Source organism: Pseudoliparis swirei, chromosome 24, assembly GCF_029220125.1.
Source record: "Pseudoliparis swirei isolate HS2019 ecotype Mariana Trench chromosome 24, NWPU_hadal_v1, whole genome shotgun sequence".
NCBI classification, from domain to species: domain Eukaryota; kingdom Metazoa; phylum Chordata; class Actinopteri; order Perciformes; family Liparidae; genus Pseudoliparis; species Pseudoliparis swirei.
In genome coordinates this window covers 23,464,325-23,487,015 of record NC_079411.1, presented here as the reverse complement: position 1 = coordinate 23,487,015, position 22,691 = coordinate 23,464,325, and the positions used below count along the sequence as shown (strand labels likewise).

The window sequence follows — 22,691 nt, the reverse complement described above, 5'->3', positions numbered from 1 at the left end:
AATTCCCCCAAATCCCTTTAAAAGCACACGCGCTTACAGATCATGTGACCGGGTTTGTGTGTGCTTGCCTCCTAAATCCCGCTGCACCCGCGTTACCTTTGCCCTTTAGCACCTGAAGGCTTTGGATTAAAAACTTAAATATGGCTCCGGAAACGGGCGAGGTGTAAAGCCACGAGGATCCAGCCAGATGTAGGCTCTGTGTGGTGTGTGGGAGGGACTCCGAGGGAGGGGTTGCCCTGTCAGACCACATCATCTTTACAGCTGTGGATGTGTTTTAATACACACACACTCTCACGTTCTCGCTCCCTTAGGTTAAACTCACTAATTGAACTTGCTAATTCGCTTAGCCCCGTTGCCACGGAGAACATCACGTCCCAACACTGATAATGACATTTAGCGCGATGAGAGAAGACGCGAGGTAGCCGCTTACGAGACTCAGGGGTGGAGGAGGAGACTCGACTCGCTGCTCCGGCATCTCGCGGCTCTCATTGGTGAAACGCTCAGCTCTGTGATTGGTCAGAAGTCAGTGGTGTTTCCCCGCTTTTCCCCAGCTGTACGGCTAAAAATAGAAGCCGCGGTCAGATTTAGCCGAGTTCAGTCTGTCTTGTGTCTTTATCAAGCATCCTATTCCACCCCCACCCCCCCTTTCTCTCTTTCTTTCTCCCTCTCCCTCCTTAAAGGTACAGGTTAAGTTAGCTCGGCTGCTAACGTGACACGTCTCTCAGGGAAGGGGGGGAGGGATAAACCGGAACATATCTTTCAGGAAGAGCGTGTGATCGCAGACTCAACGGAGCCCAAAGTGGGCTTATCAACCAGCTCTGCACAGTAATGGAACAAGTTGAGCAGCGCAGTATGTGGGAGGAACTGAACACTTTGCAAACATTTTTTATTGCAGTACAGTCTGGACACACAGTCCCCACTTTGAAGTTGATCCATTTAGAATAAAACCACAAATAAATCACTGAAAATGTTCCCGCTCCGGTCATTAAAAAATAAGCCTGTGTGCCATTCCGGACGGTGTTCCGTGTGGTTACACTGTCCTGCCAGGGAATGCTATGCAGACGCACTTTTGCAGGATAAGGGCACAACAGGAAGGCGCGAGCATGGCACGAGTCATGGGTCAGACGGGCGAGGCAAGACTGGAGTGATGGGGGAGCCTTCAAGCGTCCGACATCCAATCCCCTGCGAAGGGCCGACTTTACACCTGTCTCCAGAACATCTGTGTGGAGACGGCTCCTGAGACCACCTGACAGCGAGCCGGTGGAAATGTCGATTATATGTCCGCGGCGTGTGTGAATATCCGCTCAAATTACGGCATTTGATATTGAAATAACAGAAAATTTAACATTATATATAAGTTGATGGTATAATAATCCATTATATAGATGCCATTCCATATATTGTGCATATTATTGCAATGCGGCTTCGAAGAAAACTTGTATGTGTATTTACAACTCACTGTTTCTCTTTGGGCATATGGATTTTCTCTGGATGCCTCTTTTAAGGAAAGGTGAGTGAGTCATGGTGCCAACCCTGGAACAACTCTTGACCGTCAGAAACCTGGCAACCCCCGAGCAGGTGGGTGTGACAGAGAGGCGAATCAATGCAGGATAATGCACTCCTCCTCAACCTCGACTCCGAGCCGCACGCCCACACGGCACAAGTGAAAACGCAAGTATCGTGCCTTGGTTGAAGGGAGTATAGTCAGTGCAAAGCACACCGTTTTAAACGAGGTAGTTTCACCATTTTAAGAGCCAACTTAAGTTTAAGGACATAACACGATCTCCTCGTTACAGCCGGGCCCCTGGGGGCAGCCGCGCAGCCACAACTGGTCACCTGTCTGACCGCTCGTGGTGATTAGACCCGCCCTGATACCGGCTCGTGTGTTAATCACTAGTTGGGAATGCTCAGGCGCGCTGACGCAGTGGGAGTGTGCAACGCGGCTTGAGTGCTGAGAAAGGCTTCCCTGAGTCAGGTGTATTCCACCTATCCCATCAGCCTGTCAATGACGTCAGCCTGTCACTGACTTCCTGTTTCCTCTGAAACACCCCGTCGTCCGCTCAGGCTAAGCCGAAAGCCAAGATAGGACTCTTGAGGGCGAGCGCCGGGTGGCAAGCGACAGGGGGGGGGAGGGATAGGGGTGCCCCTGCACGTGTGCGTGCTCTAGCTGGGCTCACCAGACTCAAAGGTCAAGTCCCCTTAAGCTGCTTGTCGGAGCCGAGAAAAGCTTACAAGTCGTCACGTCGGTCAGGACAAATGGTCCCGGGGTTTTAGGCCCCAGCAGCAGAGCCCGAGAATAGCCGCGCACTCAGCGGGCGGACAACGGAACCACGGCTGCGGCAGTTTGGCTTTTCTTCATAGAAGCATCGGCGCAGACAGAGAACATGTAGCCCCGGCTTATTGTTCATGTTCGACCGCTCATCCAACCTCAAGGCAAGGAACACGAGCGCCGAGTTTATAGCCCACTGGTTAAAAGAAAAAAAGATAAGATGGAAATACATGAGTTATGTAGCATTTGATAATGTGACACCAATCCAGTGATATTCAATGGGTTGAATTGCCTGGGTGTACATGTTATTAAAACGTAAACCGTGGATCAGTAACATTCAAGGATATTTCAACGCTAAATAAGAGGAGCGAGCTCTAAAATCAGACCGTATATATGTCTCGACAAGGTCATAAACTTTGTCACACACACAGGAAATAGAAACACTGATCGTGGAGGTCAGCCACCCCAATTCAAATGTGATCGTAAAAAAAAGAGGCGTAATTATCTTTATTTGACATTTCGCATACCGCTGAGCCAAAACAAGTCCCGAGAGAGTGGACATCATGGATGCTCCTGACATGCCAACCAAGGACGAGCGCTCTGCCTCCAGAGTCTAATGGGCAAGACTGATCCTTTTTAATATTCCACACACACACACTGAGAAGTGTTTAACCCACACTGTTTGCTTAACTGCCCTCGTAAAAATAAAAATAAACAGAGAAAGAAAATCTCGTGGAAAAGCTAATATTGCTTCCACCTCCTGAGCACTGGGGAACAAATTATTTGCCGTGTGTATATAAGCCTGGCCTTGATAAACAATATTAAAATGAATAGGTCGCCATGGAGGAGGAGGGTAAATGATTAGCGACAGGATTCATTGTAGCAAGTAGAAGCCTCCTGTATTGATTATCCATGAACAGAGTCATCATCCAAAGGGAAGAGAAACTGGTTGAACCCAGTTTAAACCCTGGGCTGTGGAATATAGTATTTCACTGTAAAACACTTCAAGACAAAAAGGACCAGCCAACTAACCTGAGCTGGGACATTTGTTATCAACATGTTGTCAAGAAAAAAGAACTAACAGGCCGTGAGATCAAAGCTCGGCATCCATCGAGGCCTTTCACTGTTAAACCTGACTGCAGCGTCATTTAGTCGAGACATGAGGAGGTGGACTGGGGCTGTTAGGAGGTACATGATCAAAGCAGCACAGGCACCATGCTATCTGGTCCCGCCGCACAGTGTGAGCATCTGGAATGTTGGTCCCCCCTCTTTCTGTACCTTTTATTCAAATCCTTTGGTCTCCGCTGTCACGGCGACTCTACTCACCAAAGAGGTAATCAAGGGGGCCTGCGGTAGCCATGCAAGGCATATCGTCTGGCTGGCGGCAGATATACAAGGGTGATAAGTGTTGGAGAAAAAAAAAGAAGGGCCCCCACCAGACAGGCTGGACCATAAAGGAGCTGCCTCCAAATTACACGACTCGGACGCCTGCTGAGATGGAACGAAGGCCGCCGCCGCCGCTGTAGAATCACAGAGCGTAAGCCGGACACACTTGGGTGAACAACTATGCCCGATACATATAGCTTACATTAAGGCATGTGGGAATTGGATTAACAGATGGCAACAAAAAAGAGGGTGGGGGTGGATTATAAATGATTCTGACTTTAAGTGTGCTTCTAAAAAAGATGGATTACAATTTCAATTGTTACCCCTTTTTTTTTCTTTGCGAATGGACATTTTAATTCATCGTGTACTGTTCAACTACTGAGAGCAAAACAACGGCGCCACGCTCTGAAGACGAAGACAGGCTTTACACTAGTCCGCTCTGATTGGCAGAGAGGACTAAAGCCCATAAATGGTCATAGGAACAGGCCGTACTACAAAAAGTGCCTGGCCGCGTGAACGTGGAAGGAGTGACGAGAGAGAAGAAAAAAAAGCCTCCGCACTGGGTCCTAGGAAAACAACATTTGAGCCGGCACCCTTCCTTTTTTCTTTTCTTTTTTAAATGGATTTGCGTGGGTGGAATACAGGGAAATGCAAAACCGCACGGGTGCTGCAATCTGCCGAGGCCAGTCAGCCGACCGGCTGGCCTTGTGTGGCAACGCGTATGAGAGCACCAAGATGACACATCAACTCCTGTCTATATTTAACTCACTGGACGCCTCTCCTTCCAATGTTCCCATCCTTTTAGCAAAGGCTGCCAGGGAGAATGGTGAGAGAAACAGGCCCGAGGTGATGAGTGATTACGCTGAATGGATCCGGCCTCCCACATGCTTTCATTGTACCCACAGCCTCACAGATAATGACATGGAAGGCGTGCTTCTTTTCTCCTTTTACCCTAAAGTCTAGCCGCTCTTTATTTACGGTGTCGAAGAAGAAGAAAACAAACCGTAACGACATGGCTCTTGAAGCCCGCGAAGCCACAGAGCATTAACACCAGCGAGCGCCCGATGTGGGTGAACTCCATCTGATAAGGGCTTCTGAGAGAGAGAGAGCCGCGTTCGCTCCCTCGGACGATGACGTGGTAAACCATCGTCTCCTCTGAATACCCCACATTTCTTCCACTGTGGATACGATCATGAATGCAGAGATATAACTCCAGAACACAATCGTGATCAAGCAGGCAAAAGCTACTGAAAGGACATGTTGTCCGCGTATAGAAGGCGGACATTGTTGCCAACTCGACGCAGCAGTAAAAAAAAAAAAAGAAGAAAAAAAGCCACATTTGCATCAAAACAAACACTGACTTTTGAGCTCCGGCTCCGCCTGCATGCGCTGCCGCTGTAACTCGATGCCCTTCGCCTGGCAACCGGAGCGTGTTGCGTAACTCTCAAAAAAGAAAGAAAAAGGTGTGCGCTCGAAAAAGGAGGAAACGCGGAAGAAGGGAATGTCCTTGACTTTAACCCTTGTGTTGCCTTCGGGTCAATTTGACCCGATTCAATGTTTCACCCTCCTGTCGCCTTCGGGTCAATATGACCCGATTCAATGTTTATCCCTCCTATTACCTTTATATTTACTAACATATTTTACCCTTGAGGTCAATATGACCCCAGCTATTAAAATCTCCAGAAAATTATTAGAATTAATATTGTTTTCCAAGTTTAAGTGTGAGGTACTTTATGTTTGTTTGTTGACTCCCGAAAGAACACCGACATTAAACATTGAATCGGGTCAAATTGACCCGAAGGCGACAGGAGGGTTAAATATTGAATCGGGTCAAAATGACCCGAAGGCAACACAAGGGTTAAGATGTGACGACCTGTTGAAGAGGAAGAGTTCCCCACGAGGAAGGGCGAACAAAACATTGTGGGCCACGATGAAAGTAGGACTTGATGGACTTGTTTACATGTCATTGCAGGGCGTGCTGGTGTGCCCGCGTGCTCTGCGATTCAAAAGGTTAAATGCATTTTTGGCGGGGGGGGGGAACGGAACGCCGACTCACCTATTCTTCTCCAGCTCATTGTGTGTGGACCTGCGGAGACAGAAAACAGACGTCGTCAAACGGAGAGCAAATTCAAGATTTTTTTGGACATGTTCAACAAGCAAAATAGTCGAGAGCCACACAGTGTCTGTCTAAAGTTCTCATCTTTTACGTCGTGCCCGTTTGGCCCATTCTGATGGGCCAAACGGGCACGACGTAAAAGATGAGAACTTTATGAGCGAGACTAGCAGGGGGCCCAGAGATCGGCACAGTGAATTACCGTGACGGATTTCGATTTATGGGCTTATTAATTAATCTCAAACGAGACCAACTCGAAGGCCCCGGGGCCACTGGAGCCTGTACACTATAAGAGACGTCAATGTGACAGGCAGGCATTCAGCGTGGCTTCGTGCAGCCTCTTCCTCAGTAATGCACGGCTCAACCCTATGTGTGTGTGTGTGACACTGCAGCCACGAGAGTTCTCACTGTGCGTGTGTGTGTGTGTGTGGGCGTGCGCACACTCACGTACACAGCGGCAGTCAGGGTTCAGTGCTCTGTTAATAATGTAAAGTGAATCAGCTGGTTCCTAAGAGTCTCTTTGTGTGGCCACATACTGAAAGGAGGCGAGCCCGCCTCCTGATGCTCCAACGGCCAAGTTCACATACACACGAGCTGCACTCCGGCTCGCCTCAGGGGGCGGGGGAGGAGGGGGTTAGGGGGTGGATGACGGACAACAACCTCTCCTGAGTCATGTACACAGCACTCTCTGTATTGTGTGTGTGTGTGTGTGTGTGTGTGGTAATCAATAGTGCAATACGCTTTCCTCCGTCGCCTCCTCTTCTTTTTGTTATTTTAATAACGAGCTGCCAAAACGTGGAAGTGGGAAATGTGGGGAAGGCAGGAGATAAGAATGTGGGGAGGAAGGAGGCAGAGCGGGATAAGACAGAGGGACCCGTCCGAGGCTCTGGGTTCAGCCAGAAGGAAAATGGCCCTGCGGAAATTATTATTCCCACCCCCCCCCCCAAGTTGAATTATTCACGCCAATAAAAACACAGTGCGCATTCTATCTGAATAAATTACATTTCCTGACGTTGGGGTACGCGAGACTGGATGTTCAGTCAACTGTGGCGGTGTGTGTGATTTTTAACATGAACAGGTGTGTGGCCAGGTGCTCGCACACGCACACGCACACGCACACGCACACACACACACACACACACACACACACACACACACACACACACACACACACACACGCACACGCACACGCACACGCACACGCACACGCACACGCACACACACACACACACATTCTTCTGGCGCGTTTCACACATCACGTATTCTACACGGCTCCGTCGTCGTCATGCATGGCTGTGCTCTGCAACCAGGCACATATCACAAATAAAGCTTGAACAGCGGGATTCCTTAAGGTTCGGCTACTTCTACCCTCAGATATGGTCTCGCTGCTCCAAAACGGTTCATTTGAAGGGAAAATGAATATCATTATATATGAAATTAAATGAATATAATGACATACGAAATGACTTTATAATGGCATTGATTACCCCAAATTCTTTGGAGAGCGTGACTTGCGTCATCGGCTGCCACTGTGTGTGTTGCTTGGAAACCCTCATCACAATTTGATTATAAATGTATTTCAATGTTACAATTGTGGCCATGGCAAGCGACGTACAGCGTGTTTTAAAAGAGTCTATTTTAGGGCAATGCCGATGTAACGCACACCATCTGTTACACACACGCACACACACTTAGTATGGCCTATAGATCAAACTAAGTCAGCTTGCGTTCCCATTGGCTTTTATCATCACAGACCTGCTTTCCCCTTCTCCTGAATCAGATATCTCTGTGTCTGGAGCTCCACAACAACGCAATACAGATTACACACTGGCCACACACACACACACAACTGCAGCATACTCTGCAGTGTATGTGTGTGTGTGTGTGTATATGCAGCACACAGAGTGGGTCAATGAGATAAAGCAACCCTGCTATAAACGGTGGACAAGCGAGGACAGAGTCAGATAAGCCTATCGCTTTAAGCCTCAACACGCTACTGAGAAGGTAGCGCTACTGGGTAGCCGCCGCCGCCGCCGCACACTGGGGGTTGAAGAAAACGGGCTCTCGCAGCTATTGAAATCAATATGTAATCATATTTCAAAGAAGTCAGTTCAACATTCAATGAGGAATGTTCTCAATGTGATAACAAATGAGGAACAAACAGGAGCATTTACATGACTGAGGTGCAGGTGCTGTGTGATCTCATTTCGACGCCATTGGCGCTGGTCAATTATCTCCGGTTGACATTCAGAACACACACACAGGGAAGATGATGTATATTTCAGTTGCAGGTTATTTCTCTCGGGCTTCTTCTTAATATGTCACTGCGAGGTGGGGAAAAAAATGATTCACATCTATAACTCATGATCAAGATTTATCCTCATTCTCTGTTTGGGGAGCCATAAATAAGACAACTGGGTAACGCAGGTCACTAAAGACGCAGACACGCGTACACAAATAATGTTGTTTTTGTTGGTTTGCGAGCTGTGCAAATCCGGTGGGAATGGAGAAAAAAAACACGAGGCTGAGAAGAGGTGTTAAAAGCTAAATGGTGTTATCTCACTGAGTGAGATGTGAACGCGTCTCTGTAGGGAGCGACATCAAACGTCATCCCCGCAGTCTTATGTGTATAATTGCGCGGACTTTCTTCGATGAGTGCACCCTCCTCGTCCTCCTAAAGAGGCCAAGATGCTTCCTGACAAGCGTTTATGTGCCAGCGGATTTCATATTTACATTGAAGATGATACTGAGCCAAAAACGCCGTTATTCTGTGTACTCATGAAGAAGATCCCTATTAGGAGCAACTCTTCGGGGGCTTTATGACAACAGCCTCAGACCTACATCTGATCACGACTGTTGCCGTGCAGAACTAGTAGGCAGCGTTCTGCGCTCATGATGAGTAATGCGCACTTCCTGTTTGTAGCCCGCTCTTACATTAATATTAAAAGGCTCAGAGAGAGAGAGAGAGAGAGAGGCTTGCTTTTGATCTATGACTGTCAATGGACAGATTAATGAGAACAGCCTAGCACCAAGAAAAAGAAAAAAACACAATCCCAATGAGTCTTAAATTGGGAGATTCTCGTCTGCTTCTCCTACTATTAAAGGCTTCTTTCGCCAGTCAGAGCATTGTGATTGACAAGAGCTCAAGCAGCTGACGATGTGATTATCAGACAGTGTTACATCTAGCTGCACAAAAGAACAGACGATAAACCATAAGCTCCAGAACACACATCATCAGCTTGATGTTGCGCATGCTCGATGATGCATACAGCAAGTAAACACGAGGGGTGCCAACATGCTTTTCTTTCAATTCTATAAAACAAGTCTAGCAACAAATGTTGGATTACCCTGAAAAGCATTAATCCTTAAAATGTCTCCACATGCACACCTTTGGAAAGCTGCAAACAACACTGGCAGTTGTTATAAATAGCAGTGCCCCCACACACACACACACACACCTTTAGGGCAAAAGGCAAAGTGTTCCCTCTCTCCCTCTGGAAGATACATTTGGCATTGGGGGAAATGAGCAGGACTTCCATAAAAATATATGTAATAATAACTGTGGCCGTATTCAACCAGGGGGAGAGGAAATGCACACAGTTACAGATCTTGTTCTTTTTTTTTTACCGACACTCTCACCACGGTCCCTAACCTCAGCCACTGCAGTCCGTTTGACAATCAGCTGAGGAAAAGCCAGCAGAGCCGTTGGAGCCGTTGGAGGCCCCCCCCATGTAATAAACACATCTCGGGTTTAAGGAAACCTACCTGCAAACTTTATTTATTTATCTGTAATTAATTTAGCTTAATCGACCAAACTGCACATGCTGTCCGCAACAGTCCCCCCCCCCCCCCCTACAGCTCCTGTAAAAGACAGCTCACATTCCGAGCACCTACCGGTAAAAGCAAAAACAAGTATGCGGTGTCAACAGTGCCCACAGTTGCCACGGGGATGAGAGAGAGAGAGAGAGCGAGAGAGACGTTTCTTACCGATTGTGGTTACTGCTAAACTTCTTATTTCGGAATTTCCTTTGCCTCTGGTAGTCTGTGTTCGGACTTGATGGAATCGTCGTAGCATATCCGTGTTCACACTCTGTTGAAAGAAAATATGTTAGCTAGCTCTGGGCACTTTTTTTCGCGAGCACATCCAACAATCCCTCAGCTTGACGCGGACGTACGCGTCGCCGATTCGGTGACATTTGCGGACAACACTTCCTATTTCGTCGTGTGTGTGTGTGTGTGTGTCGTGAAACGGCAAAAGCTTTTTTATTGACACGCATAGAATGATATACCTCTATCTCTCCTCTCTAGATACTCCGCAGCTTCCAGCAACCGCTCGACATTTATGAGCTGAACAGCCGTCATTCTGCACCGAGGCTGGCTGCTGTTGACGTCAGCGAGGCTCCCTTTAGGTTCGCGTTTGGCTTCGCCGAAAAGCAGCACCGACAGGTCGTTTTTGAATGACACCGGTTCTTATTACGCCGCGTGGTAATTCAAAGACGTCGCGATATTATCTCAGTCAAGTGTCTTCGCTGATTTATCTGCAGCCTTCGTTGAAAGAAGAGAGGGAAGAAGAAGACAAAAAATCCAGTGTTTTCAAACTGGCAAGCTACAGCCAATCCTTGCCTAGGCTTCGTTATAAGAAAAATGTCAAAATCAGTGTATTAAAGTATTAAAAGTGCCGAGGAAACACGATATTAAATGTTTACAAAAACGGATATAAACAATATAAAATCCCCCCGAGGGAGCAGTGAGCCAGCAAAGTACCTGCTGCTGCTCGTTTCCTCTCCTCTCCTGTTTGTTTACCTAGCTGCACAGCTGAGAGGCGGCGACCGAGTGGAAGAGAGGCCGGTCTTGCGCGGTGGATTCTGGGAAACCGAGTCTTTCGGCGCGTTTACACAATACTGTCAAACATGACCAATATACATTATTTTAACAATTTAGCACGGCTTTACTGCAATATATCAAGTAAAATACCGTCCGTAATTATTTCATGACTGACCTTTAATCATGACAGGTCCGTTTAAAGATTAAATACATCTGTTGCAAAGTGCACAGGTCAGGATATACATATATTGTTTTCGTTAATCTGATTATTATTCCTGGTAAATTTAGTCGAGGTTATTGCTGCTTAAGAAAAATAATGATGAAATAAATTATAATTAGATTATGATCAAATATTCACCATAATTCTAGATCACAGGCCTGAAATAAGTATGATATGAAAAATATGCACAGGCCATTTCTTTGCAAAATAAAAAATAATTAATTTGAGCTACCAGTCATCGATTGAAGCGGTTGTTTAATATGTTACTGATAAAACACAGATACTCATGTTGTGCCATTATTTCCTCTCACATTCACTCTTACTAATCTCCTCTCTACAAAAAAAAGAAAAAGCCCTACAAATCCCATGATCCACCACGACCAAAGGGTGTACTTGCTGGCTGAAGCCAGGCCCAGCAACACATGTCGTCACTACCGACCGGGCGTCTGATTGGCGGATGGCTTTGACAGGCGTTGAGGGTTGAGCTCGCAACCGACCAACCGCAGAGGAGCTTTGCGCCATGTGGAAACCGGTTGGGCACGCCCACAAATAGCAGGACGCAAACAATCCGGAGAAGAGCTGTGGTGCTGCGAACTGCAGCTGCAAAATCGCCACGTTACATTATAATAGGTTATATTACTCAAAGGTGTTCTGTCACGCGCACAAGCCCTTATGCGCTGCCTTTCTGCTCGACAGCCTTGAACGAAAAGCGATGGAAAAAAACTGTTTTGTTCCCACTGTCTTTGAATCATGACTTGTTAAAAGGAAACTAGGACATCATTAATATTTCATTCTTGAAAAGTAGTTTTTAATAGTGCATGTATAACAAATGATCTGCCATTAAATGCTACGTGGGTCATGATGTATTTGCAATTTTAGAGGCCACTTGCAATTAACCCTTTATTAAGGGTTTATAAATTATACAAATTAAATCAAAAAGCCCTGCGAGACGTTTCCATGTGTGGCAGATGTCCGATTCACCATTCAGTAATTTCCTTTGCGTTATATATATAAAAAACATGTAACTTTATAGGTATATATATATATATATATACCTATAAAGTTACATGTTTTTTTTTATCGAGTCTGCGGGGGCACAATGACATCATCTTAAACTGAGTTGGAGGGCGCTGCAATGTGGTCAGATCACATCGGAGTGGTTGCCAACATGCACACCCACACACACACACACAATCGTAATGTCATATAACTTTATCTATGCATAATATGGGAAACATATTACAGATTCCTGAAATGAGAGTTGTGCAGGCGCAAAGCGATGCTCGGTGCCCAACATGCAGGTAACGCAGACAAAAATAGTCCGGAACCCAATGAAAGCATTGAGCCTATTATCCTCTCCTATACTTCCAGAGGATAACTCAGTCCTATTCGCCCGGTGCAGGCTGTGCTTATAGCGGGCAGTGGTGCTGAGTTGAATGAACTCAGCCCTTTGTTGTCTGAGACTATTGACAATGAAGTCTTGTTTTCCTGAAATTCAGAGACAAATGACAAGGATCAAAACGCAGCACATAAAAACTCACTTCCGTCCTTCCTCTCGGCGCTCTCGAGAAACCGAGCAGCTTCCAGCAAAACTTGTACGTTTTTCAGGAAAGTGTTGATCTGCTCCATGTGGGAGTCTTTGGAGTTGAAGACGTCATTGAAGGGGCAACGCGACATGTCGAAATCTTGCTGATCCATGAGAGACGCCTCGGAATCAAAAAAGAACTCCTCACTCTTCAAACTTCCTCTTTGCATCTCACTTTTGGCCATTTCCCCCCCTCTTTAGTGTGTGTGCGGCTTCGGTTGTGGAGACGGGCTGAGCTGCGGTGGACAGTGAGGCAGCTACCGGTGGATGCTGCTCTGGTGCGATGGTTCCTCTTTGCTTTATCTGAATGCGGGGTGTTTAATGTGGAGCAGTGGCCAATGTCAGTAGATGGTGGTGCATGGGAAAACGAGAGGCCGGCCCCCCCTCTGTCTGAGGAGTCCGCATGGTCCTTGTGCCCGTCGGTCAGAACTATTTATGTTATACCTATCCAGAATAAAACAAAACAAATAAACAGGCACATGTCAATATGACCGTACGATCACACCGTTTTGTCATGTCATAGATAATCTGGGTTGTATATATGTATTTGTATTATGTAGGTATATGTAAGTACAATGAAGCCTAATGATGGTATCAGAAGAGATACACGTATTTGTTATCTGAATAGTTTTACAGTAGTCCACTGATAGTTCACTTAAATCAACGTGCCACTTTACTATGTCGGCAAATGATAAACACATGCACATGAGTACTTATCATTTGTGGTCAAGTGTTGGTTTTAAATTTAAAAAAGTTGTTCAGATTTTGCATTGAAATATTATTGACGTGATTTAAAACAATCTGGCTTGATGTTCTGTTAATATCAACTTTAGGTATGGTATAAATGCATAGCCACATGTGTTCCTTTCAGAAAGTTGTGTAACACAGTAATATATATAATAGATACCCGCACACATAGATCTATGCAGAGTACACTATACATATATCAATGCAGAGATGCCTATTCTATCAGTTTGTACTTCCAGCCCTTTAGTTAAGCTCAATTCAGATGGAGCAGTGGTTATCTTGCCTTTACGACAGGAATAGAAAATGAAAATATAACAAAGGGTGTTACCTGTCTGACATCAGGAGGATGAGTGGACACAATTCAACCCTGATTTCTAGGAAATAGCTTCACTGATTTCCTATTTTCATTGCTTATGAAGTATGTTACTTTGCAACAAAATAAATTGACATTTTACTTAAAGTAGCCAACTGATGTATTAGTTGCAGCAGAAGCAGGCCTACTAATGCTACTATTATGGCATCAGTAGCTGGTAGAAAAATCATTTAAGTAGCAGCTGTGGTAACTTTGTGATTAGTGTTTGCTTTCATGATAGTCTACACCTGAAACGCATCACACTCAGTCGAGCCTTGCAGTAGAAACACTAATCTTGACGAGTAGCTTTAAAAATGATGTGTAAAATAACAATAGTGAGTAGATGCTCCATTACATGACAGCAGTGGTAACTGAGAGATAAGCCCTTAGCCTTGATCTTGTGCCATTCTCACGAGACCTTTAGCTGAGCTGTTTTTACACTACTGCAGACGCCGTTTTGTAGCGCAACGTGTCGAGGCAGAGGCCCGTATTCAGCTCAGATACCCCCTCCCCTCCTGCTACTTCAAACAGCCGGCAGCAGCCCATGACCGTTTGATGTATAGTTCACAGAGACAGCAACTTTCAAGTCGGACGCACAAGGGAATCTCTGAAGGTCCCTGCCGCCCCTGCCCCACCTCTCCACCACCAGTGAGGGGTATAGCTGTGGAGGAAGGAAACCCAATGCAAAGCAGTCCCATGGGATCGCACGAGAGCCTGGAGGCTGCCACCGCCTGCACGTTGACAAGATGTTGTTGAGAAAAGCACTCGGCCACACCCTCTTTAAGATTTTAGGCCAGCTTCCCCATTTGATGTTACATAGTGTATCCTTCATGGCTGTTGTTTTTAGGTTGCGTTTTCCCCCTATAGTGCATGTCCTTCAACTCACAGGCATGAGAAGTTGTTATGGCCTGACCATATTTTCTTCTCAAAAAGGATCACACAGGGTGACAAGCCCAACAGGTCACACGCCATTGTGGGACCAGTCAGGTCACCTACTGCACGGAGGGAGAATAGTGGAATACTGAAAAGCAGCTCCATTTGGCATCACTGGTCACAGTATGAAGGTAAAGACTTCAGAGGTATAGCACATGTCCGACAGACACATTGTTTGTAGCCTCCACCAACAATGACAGTTCAAACCATTCCTCTTCATTCATCTGTGTTTTGTTTTTTATTCTTGTGTGTTGCTGCTACTGTCACGACAAATTTCCCCTTGGGGATTAATAAAGTATATATCTATCTATCTATCTATCTTTCCAGTTAAAGTAATAAAAATGCAACACGTACTGTATGTCAAAACAACCTGAGATTGAAGCCATAGGAGACAAAGGCACCGAGGTCAAACATTTGAGTTTTGAGCTTTCTGGAACTGAGAGGCAAAGCACAACAACCTCCCACACTTCTGTATGTGAAAGGGAGGAAAGCAACAAATAGCAAAAACAAATACTACTGTCTCCTAAATGCAAATTAAATGAAGTGCTCCTACATGGAAATGAACCTGGGATAATCAATTTAAATTAGGGCTGCAATATAGCTAATTGTGGTTAAATATGTCGATAATAAAAAAAGATAGATAATAGTGAAACATCTTCCCAAATTCACAGAACCCAATGTGACGCTACCAAAAGCTTTCTGTTTCCAACCAATTGTTTTAAAGCCAAAAGTATTCAACTCAAAACAATCTAGTAAAGAATCAGTGAGTCCTCACACTAGAGAATCTGGTACATGGGGATATTTAGAGTTTTTAATCATGCCAGTGGCTTTAGTGATGGCAATGTTGGACGTTTCCTCCTTCACTGAGGTCAAGATTTAAATATCTTTAGCTGTTGGGTTTCCATGAAATTGGTTCATGGTCCCCAGATAATAAATCCTACTGGCTTTGGCGATCGCCCCACTTTTCTTTTCGTGCCAACACAAACGTGACATTTCTCTTGTCAACTGTCAGTTGTCTTGCCATAAAATTAGCTTAATTTGCTTGGAATATTCAGGCTTCATGCAGGATAAATTCACTTTATCTATACATTTTAAATTGTCCAAAACTCTTGTTTATGACCAACACTTATCATTTAAAACTTCTAGGTTTGGGTTTAGTGCTAATTACCAAATGTAAGAGTGCTAGCCCGCTAAACTAAGCCGGTTAGCATTGTGATTGTGAGAATGTTAGCATGGTGGCTCTCTCTAGTCTTAGGCTTTGTTTATAACAGGGGTCAGGAACCTTTTTGACTGGGAGAGCCATAAAAGACAAATATTGGGGGGGGGGGGGGTGCAGGTGACTTTTTCTTCGCTTCGCCCTGATGCGCGCGCACACGCCGGCATCGGAGCTCTGCGCACGCGAGACGGGGAGCCGAGAAGTGTTAACGCGACACGTAGAGAAAGAAGTGACATGCTGCTGGTTAGATGCGATCAATAACAGACGGCTGTTTAGTTTAATAAAAGAATAAAGACGTGCTCTTTAAGAAAAGGGACCTTACATTACTTCTGCTGTAATCTGGCGCGATAGAGATATATATTTTTTTTTAACTCAAAATTGTCTGGGAGCCATATGCCGTCACCGGAAGAGCCATAGGTTCCCGACCCCTGGTTTATACTCTCGCTGGTCCTCCACAGATGGAGTGGAAGCTACGATCCCGCACACAGGTGTTAATGCTCATCGTGGTGTTATTCTCAGAAATGCCATAGGGCAGAATTCCACGAATGTAACTCGCAAAACAGCATTAACCAAACTTCACAATCATTGTTAAGGAGGAATTGTAAGTAACTGTCAACTCATATAATCATGGACTAAAAAACTGCCTTTATACAATCCCTGAAAAAGAAAGAAGTCAAGGATTAATATCAAGTATTGTTTTTAAGATATTCTGCTTTGATGACGTAATTTTCCAGTGTTTACATCAAGCCGGCGGCGAGAGAAAAAACGGAATGTTTTTCTTTTTCATCAACAATTTATTTAAGTACTTATGCTTAGGTGACGTCTGGAGAGTTTGAAGGGAGAGCGCAATAGTGATATGAGGATGGTAGAGCTGATGTTGCAGCTGACAAGGATGAAGATCATAATGTGACGATGACGACAACGCAAGCCCAGCATTTATCATGAGCAGCCATTTCTTTTCGAGGGATGTGAAACCATTTTCAGGCACGGTGAACATTGATCTCATTACAAATCTCCTGGGAAAAAATGCAGTTTTGTTTGCCGGAGCCATCTTGCTTCATCCCAGAGTCCATATCATCTATTCAGTCTCTATGGATTGAGGATATATTAAAGTATCCGACAAAATGAAACTCTCAAATCTTCTATAGGCGGTAACGTAGGGATGGGAGACACATCGACGCAATAAAAAACGTCAAGCTGTAATGGGTCTCTCTCGGCCCTCATCGCTTCCCCTAAAAAGTCACTGACATTTTCGTAAATGTCAGAGATTTACATCATTCTCTGGGGACCACTTCAACTGGTGGCGTTCACGGGTAATTAGGCAGCGTCTACAACGTGCAACTCGGGGAGGTAGAGCGGGAAGAAATGGGAAGAAAGGGCGACTGAGTGAGGAGGAAAAGAGGGTAAAAGGGTTTAAAGAATTTGAGTGATAGTTGAGGTAATATCATCGAATCTCTTGACGATAAACATGCACAGCGTTCCAGAGTGAAACCTTTGTCCTGACAGCAGGGCGTAGATATTTGAAGAGTGGCCATTCAGTCTGCTGACCTTTTCACAGCTTGGTATCCCGTAGTCTGTTGAGCTTTCCAAAACACCAGAAGCACCCTTGTGCTTCCAATTCATCCAGTCGGCCTTTTGACCCTCTGCTGTTTCCACAAGATGAATGAGTAAAAGTATGAACTTTTAATGAACGTAAAGGTGAAACAAAACAGAGCGGCATTCCTAAAACACTGTACACTGTTCGCATTTCATATTAAAAGCTGCATATCAGAATACATTATATACGGTTACTTCCGTCGATTGAATAAAGAGCACGCGAGTGTCAGCTGCAGGGTGGAACCATGCGCCCTAAATCAGCCTCTCTCTTTTGTTTCGGCCTCTGTCCACTGGCCTCTGAGAGAAACCCTCATCCTTAACCTTTATGTCCTCTCCTCATCAGTCACAATGTGTATTTGTTCTCCATGGGAGGTCAAGCCTGACACACAAACACTGAATGTCCTGTTTTTCCCCCCCTTCCACAGATCAATTACTGTAATTGCCGGCTTACATGTGAACCAACCTCGGTGGCACTTTACATCACAAACGCACACAAATCTGCAAATCCCAGTTTGAATTGTCCCGAGGTACACAACAAATAGCTGCCACTGTGTTTCCGTCGCACCGTATTTACAAAACTCGGTGTGCAAACCGACAGCAAGTTAGCACAGGTGCCTGAGCGTAATTGCTGCTTGCTCAAACCGCCGTCCATCAGAGAGAGGGAACGCTCTTTGAAGGAAAATGACCGGGGTGAGAGTGACAAAGCATTTTTGTTTTCTTCCCGATTTTTCCTCTTCGTGGGAGCCTCTTCAGCTGACCTCCTCTTGACACCGCGGGCTACGCTACCGTCGCAGTGCTGATTTTCCCAAGGGCCCGAGCTGTGCGGTTGTCTGCTTTGTCAGGGCTTTCTGTCCAAGATACAAATCTGTCTTCCATCAAGATTGCAGTCGGGCTGTTCTTTTGTTTGGCTCGAACCGTGCGGCCGCTTGGGAAAGGCTTCCTGGGTATTATCTCCATTGCAGGATATTCTCAGCCCTTCCTTGCGATACAGTATCAAAACAACACATTATACAGCTGCACCCCGCCCTATTCCTCAAATCAGCGCTGCTGATGCGACTACATCTGCACCTCTCTATCTCAATTGTCACTTCCTGTCTCGATACTCTCCCCTGGTGCATATTTGTTTTTCACTATTCTTTAAAAAAATATATATTTCATTGTCTTCGGAGAGAGGGAGAGAGAGAGAGAGGAAGAGAGAGAGAGACAACACCCAAAGCACCAAGTTACTCACAAACATGCTGATGAAACGACACGGTGGATGAAACATAAACCCGTTGGACGGCAGACTGGTGTTGCCCCTCCCGAGGAGACTTGCTCTTTGGCTCTTGGTGACCATTGTTCGCCTCTGTTCCCAGGCACTGACATCTGGTGACAATGGCCTCGGCGGAAAGAGAGCCTGTGAGTGCACACTTACACAAATACATACAACACACACACATGCACACACACACACACACATACAGAATATTTGCAGACATCAGAGAAACAAACAAACTTGGGTGCGTAAGGAACTGATACAAAGGGCTACACTGAGTGCACACACACACACACACAGAGTTATGAACACAGACGCAAAACTACATCTGTAAACAGAATAAAAAAAATGTGTAACACAAACAAACACTTTTGCAGACAATTATACACACGCACACACTCCCCCGGGCATAGGAGGGGCGAGACACAGAGTGACACACACGCCCACACACACAAACACATACACACACAAACACACACACACACACACACAGGGGTACATGCAGAGCCATACAAAGTAATGCAGACAAGTCAGACATGCTTATTAAAGGTTTAAGGCAGTGGTCCCCAAACTACGGCCCGCAGGCCTTATCCGGCCCGCCTCCCCATGTGGACCGGCCCCCTGAACAATAACAGAGACGCGTTCCGATTTATTATTTTTTTCACCTGGCCCGCTGCCGTTGAGATTGCAGTGAGACGCGGCGAAAATGTGGAGTGGTGCTCTTCGCAATAAAACATCTTTGATGGGACGTCTCGGCCAATCAGCGTTCAGATGTCCACAGCGTTTGGGAAGTTAGGTTAGCTTGAATGTTAGTCTGCTACATCTGCTGCTGTCACGCTGCACGGTGTAGCGATACTAACAAAGTACCCGTACGTTAAAAACGATGTGATTTAGCATATTTTTAGTATCGATACTTCATTAAAAGAGCGATCAGAGCGCACGCGCTGCTCCGTATGGAGGACTCAAAATGACTTAAGTATAAATAAATAAATGCATGAATAAATATAGGAATAAATAAATAAATGCTTAAATAAATGTATAAATAAATATAGGAATGAATAAATATAAGTTATAAATCAACAGGACATCATTCAATAAATATATCTCTACATTTCTGTATTTCTTCATTTATTTATTTCTCTATTTACGTGTCCACACGTATTTCTTCATTTATTTATGTGTGACATTTACGTGTCCTGGTATGCAAATGAGCTGGGCGGTCCGAACCTCTGTCTGAAGCATGATTGGTCACAGGAGTGTGATGCACCTGGTGTGTTGTGCTCTACTACTTCTGCCTGGCACATGAAGCTGAAGTTGGCTCGCTCAGCTAACCGTTAGCAGAAGTTAGCCTAGACAGATTTTTGACTTCAGCCGTTTATCATTTCCAAGTACACTGAGTACAGACTCATGTTCTTTTGGAGTCTGGTCTTTGGAGTCTGGTCTTGGGAGTCCGGACTCTCGAGGATGCAGGACGGTCTTTCTGGTCGTGTGACGTCACCACATCAACTGTTCTTGCTCATGAATTTACTCCAATTATTCACTGTAAAATACTTTACAGTGGAGTAGAATGTGTTGCGGTGTTCACTGTTTGGCGTAGGCTACGAATAAACGGTAATAACTATACAACGTCTCGTAGCTTTCCATCCTGACCCAGGGTCGCTACAATATGAAGTTATGAATCTTAACCCTCAGTCAAATTGACGTAACGTTATCTTTTAATAAATAATAAACTCGTTGTGCTCTTTAGATCCTCCAAAACCTAATTATATCTCATGTTTAGCCGCTACGGAGACATCAGAGCCAGCTGAGCATTTCAAAAAGTCCTGCCGAGATCAGGCTGCTCTCGGCGGCCACACAGCGCGCTGAGCGCCCGGAGCTCAGAGGTCCCGCGAGCAGGACCTCAAATCTCCGTCGCATATCCTTATTAGGCTGAATCTCGATAAACCGACCACACATTTTATGCTTAAACTACTAACTTCTCGGCTGAAAACATCCTTAAATTACATTCCGTGACTCAACAACAGTAGTATTTAGAATGTACAGACAAGAATGCATAATAAACACTGTTCGTCGACAAGTCCAAGTGCTAGGGATCGATTGCTTCTGTCTTGCTCCCTGATTTGACCAATCCTGTTCAACAATGAGGTTCGGACCGCCCAGCTCATTTGAATATACGGACACGTAAATGTCACACATAAATAAATGAAGAAATACGTGTGGACACAAATAGAGATATAAATAAATGAAGAAATCCAGAAATGTAGAAATACATTTATTTAATGATGTCCTGTTGAGTTATAACTTATATATATTAATTTCTGTATTTATTTCTGTATTTATACATTTATTCTTGTATTTATTTATACATTTATTTAAGCATTTATTTATTTATTCCTGTATTTATTTATTTATTTATACATTTATTTAAGCATTTATTTATTTATTCTTGTATTTATTCATGCATTCATTTATTTATACTTAAGTCATTTTAAGTCCTCCATAGCTCCGCTCCGTTAAATGCTGTCTGCACGCGCAGCGCTCACAGACAGCGAGTGGCGCGCGCATCACTCAGCCGTGATGCGCGCTCACAGGTGAGCACACTCTCACCTCTCACTAGCACCCCCCCAGGGTTGCCAGGTCTGTGTGACAAAACAAGCCCAATGGCCAATCAAAACCAGCCCAAAACCAGCCCAATGGCCTATAAAACCAGCCTAAAAAGCAGCCCAATATCAGAACTCAAAATATGCCCATAACTCCTTCATGATGCCCCCCTGAGATAGGAAAGTGACCCACTGCGAGCGTTGTCGACGGGGGGGGGAAACCGCGGACCTGGCAACACTGCACCCCCCCCCCCCCCCGGGCTGGCCCTCCAGCAGCCAAGGGAAACGTTATGTGGCCCTCTAAGGAAAAAGTTTGGGGACCCCTGGTTTAAGGGATCACATAAAACCAGCACACAAGCACGTTTTAACCCAGTTAAAGTGGAAAGTTCGGCGGGGAGGCCGAGCGGGGGCACACAGCGTGTCCTTTCTCTAGGCAACGACACACCATTGTGAACATTGTTTGCTGCTGGTTTCCGTGCTAACCTGCCATTTATCTGCGGGGGCCTCAGACTGCTGTCTCTGTACCTCTGCAGCTCCACTGGAGGAGGTGTGGCACGGCGCTCCCCTAAAACATTACAACCCCCCACACCCCCACCCTCCTGCTCCTCCTCCTCCTGCCACCCGCCTCTACCTCGTGTCTCTGATGTGGGATGCTGCCAAATTAGACAGGAGGGCCTTGGGGTAGTGTGTCCTCTCTGCAAATTAGAGGAGAGAGAGCAGAGGAAGGCCGGAGACAGGGAGAGAAAAAGAGAGAGAGAGAGATTACAGGTTCAAAGAGCTAATGACCTGTATAGGAGGAGGGCAGTAATGGGAGTCGGTGGAGAAATAAGACGAGAAAGATACGTCATCCCTGTTGATGGTTTAACCCGATCAGATCAGGAAGTCGCACATTCGTTTCTTCACGAAATAGTGTGTACTGGAAGCTTGCTGACGTAGTGACCGAGCTCCCTAACCAGATAAATGAACTAGTAATTATTTCATCTCACGACTGACAGGAAACCATATGCAACGTCTCTCCTGTTGATTAGTCCACACTCAGAGAGGTTATCCCAATCTGGTTTGTGTGTGACAGATAATATGAATGCAATTGAGCCCTGAAGCCGTTCTCCTCTGATTTATCAAATAGCAAATGTTACATATAACAGAAAAAAAAATCCTGATTCAGAAGTTTCTAAAATATTGTCAACAAATCCCATAAACAGACCAAAAATGACAATGTGTTAGTCTGGATGTCAACACTTGCTGACCACTGTCTGCAGCGTCACTACTCCATTACTTCTTACTTAATACTTTTAAAAACAGGTCCCAAATAATAGATTTTTTTTATTTTTTATAAATTATTTAAAATTTCCTAAAAGAGCTGTGCAGTGCAGTTTTTAGCAAATGTTATTCACACAGGAGTAATTTGTTGGGGACTATTTTCAGCAGTGGATTAATACAGATTTGGTGTTCAAGTACTAGAGCAGCTGGACAAGGTGTGTGTGGGATTGACTCAAAACAAACTGCACGCCTCTGTTCATCTTAATAAAGGAAATATGTCAGCCAGTGCAACGCAGCAGCTCAATAAAATGGACAACATTATGGGTCTTACTTCA

General features: G+C 45.2%; 1 protein-coding gene across 2 annotated transcripts in view; it reads right to left on the bottom strand.

Annotated features, from left to right (window-relative positions):
* mxi1 (max interactor 1, dimerization protein) overlaps positions 1 to 12,699 on the bottom strand; it is a 33,035-nt gene extending 20,336 nt beyond the window's left edge. The window contains exons 1-3 of one of the 2 annotated variants that reach the window (XM_056409265.1): positions 12,354 to 12,699; positions 9,756 to 9,858; positions 5,712 to 5,741 (exon numbers count right to left, since the gene is read on the bottom strand). In XM_056409265.1, the coding sequence (XP_056265240.1) occupies positions 5,712 to 5,741; positions 9,756 to 9,858; positions 12,354 to 12,582 (362 nt within the window). In that variant the 5' untranslated portion in view covers positions 12,583 to 12,699. Of the gene's footprint in view, positions 1 to 5,711; positions 5,742 to 9,755; positions 9,859 to 10,057; positions 10,530 to 12,353 lie in introns of those variants that run through there. The other variant, XM_056409266.1, reaches the window with a different exon arrangement.
* Positions 12,700 to 22,691: the final 9,992 nt, after the last annotated feature.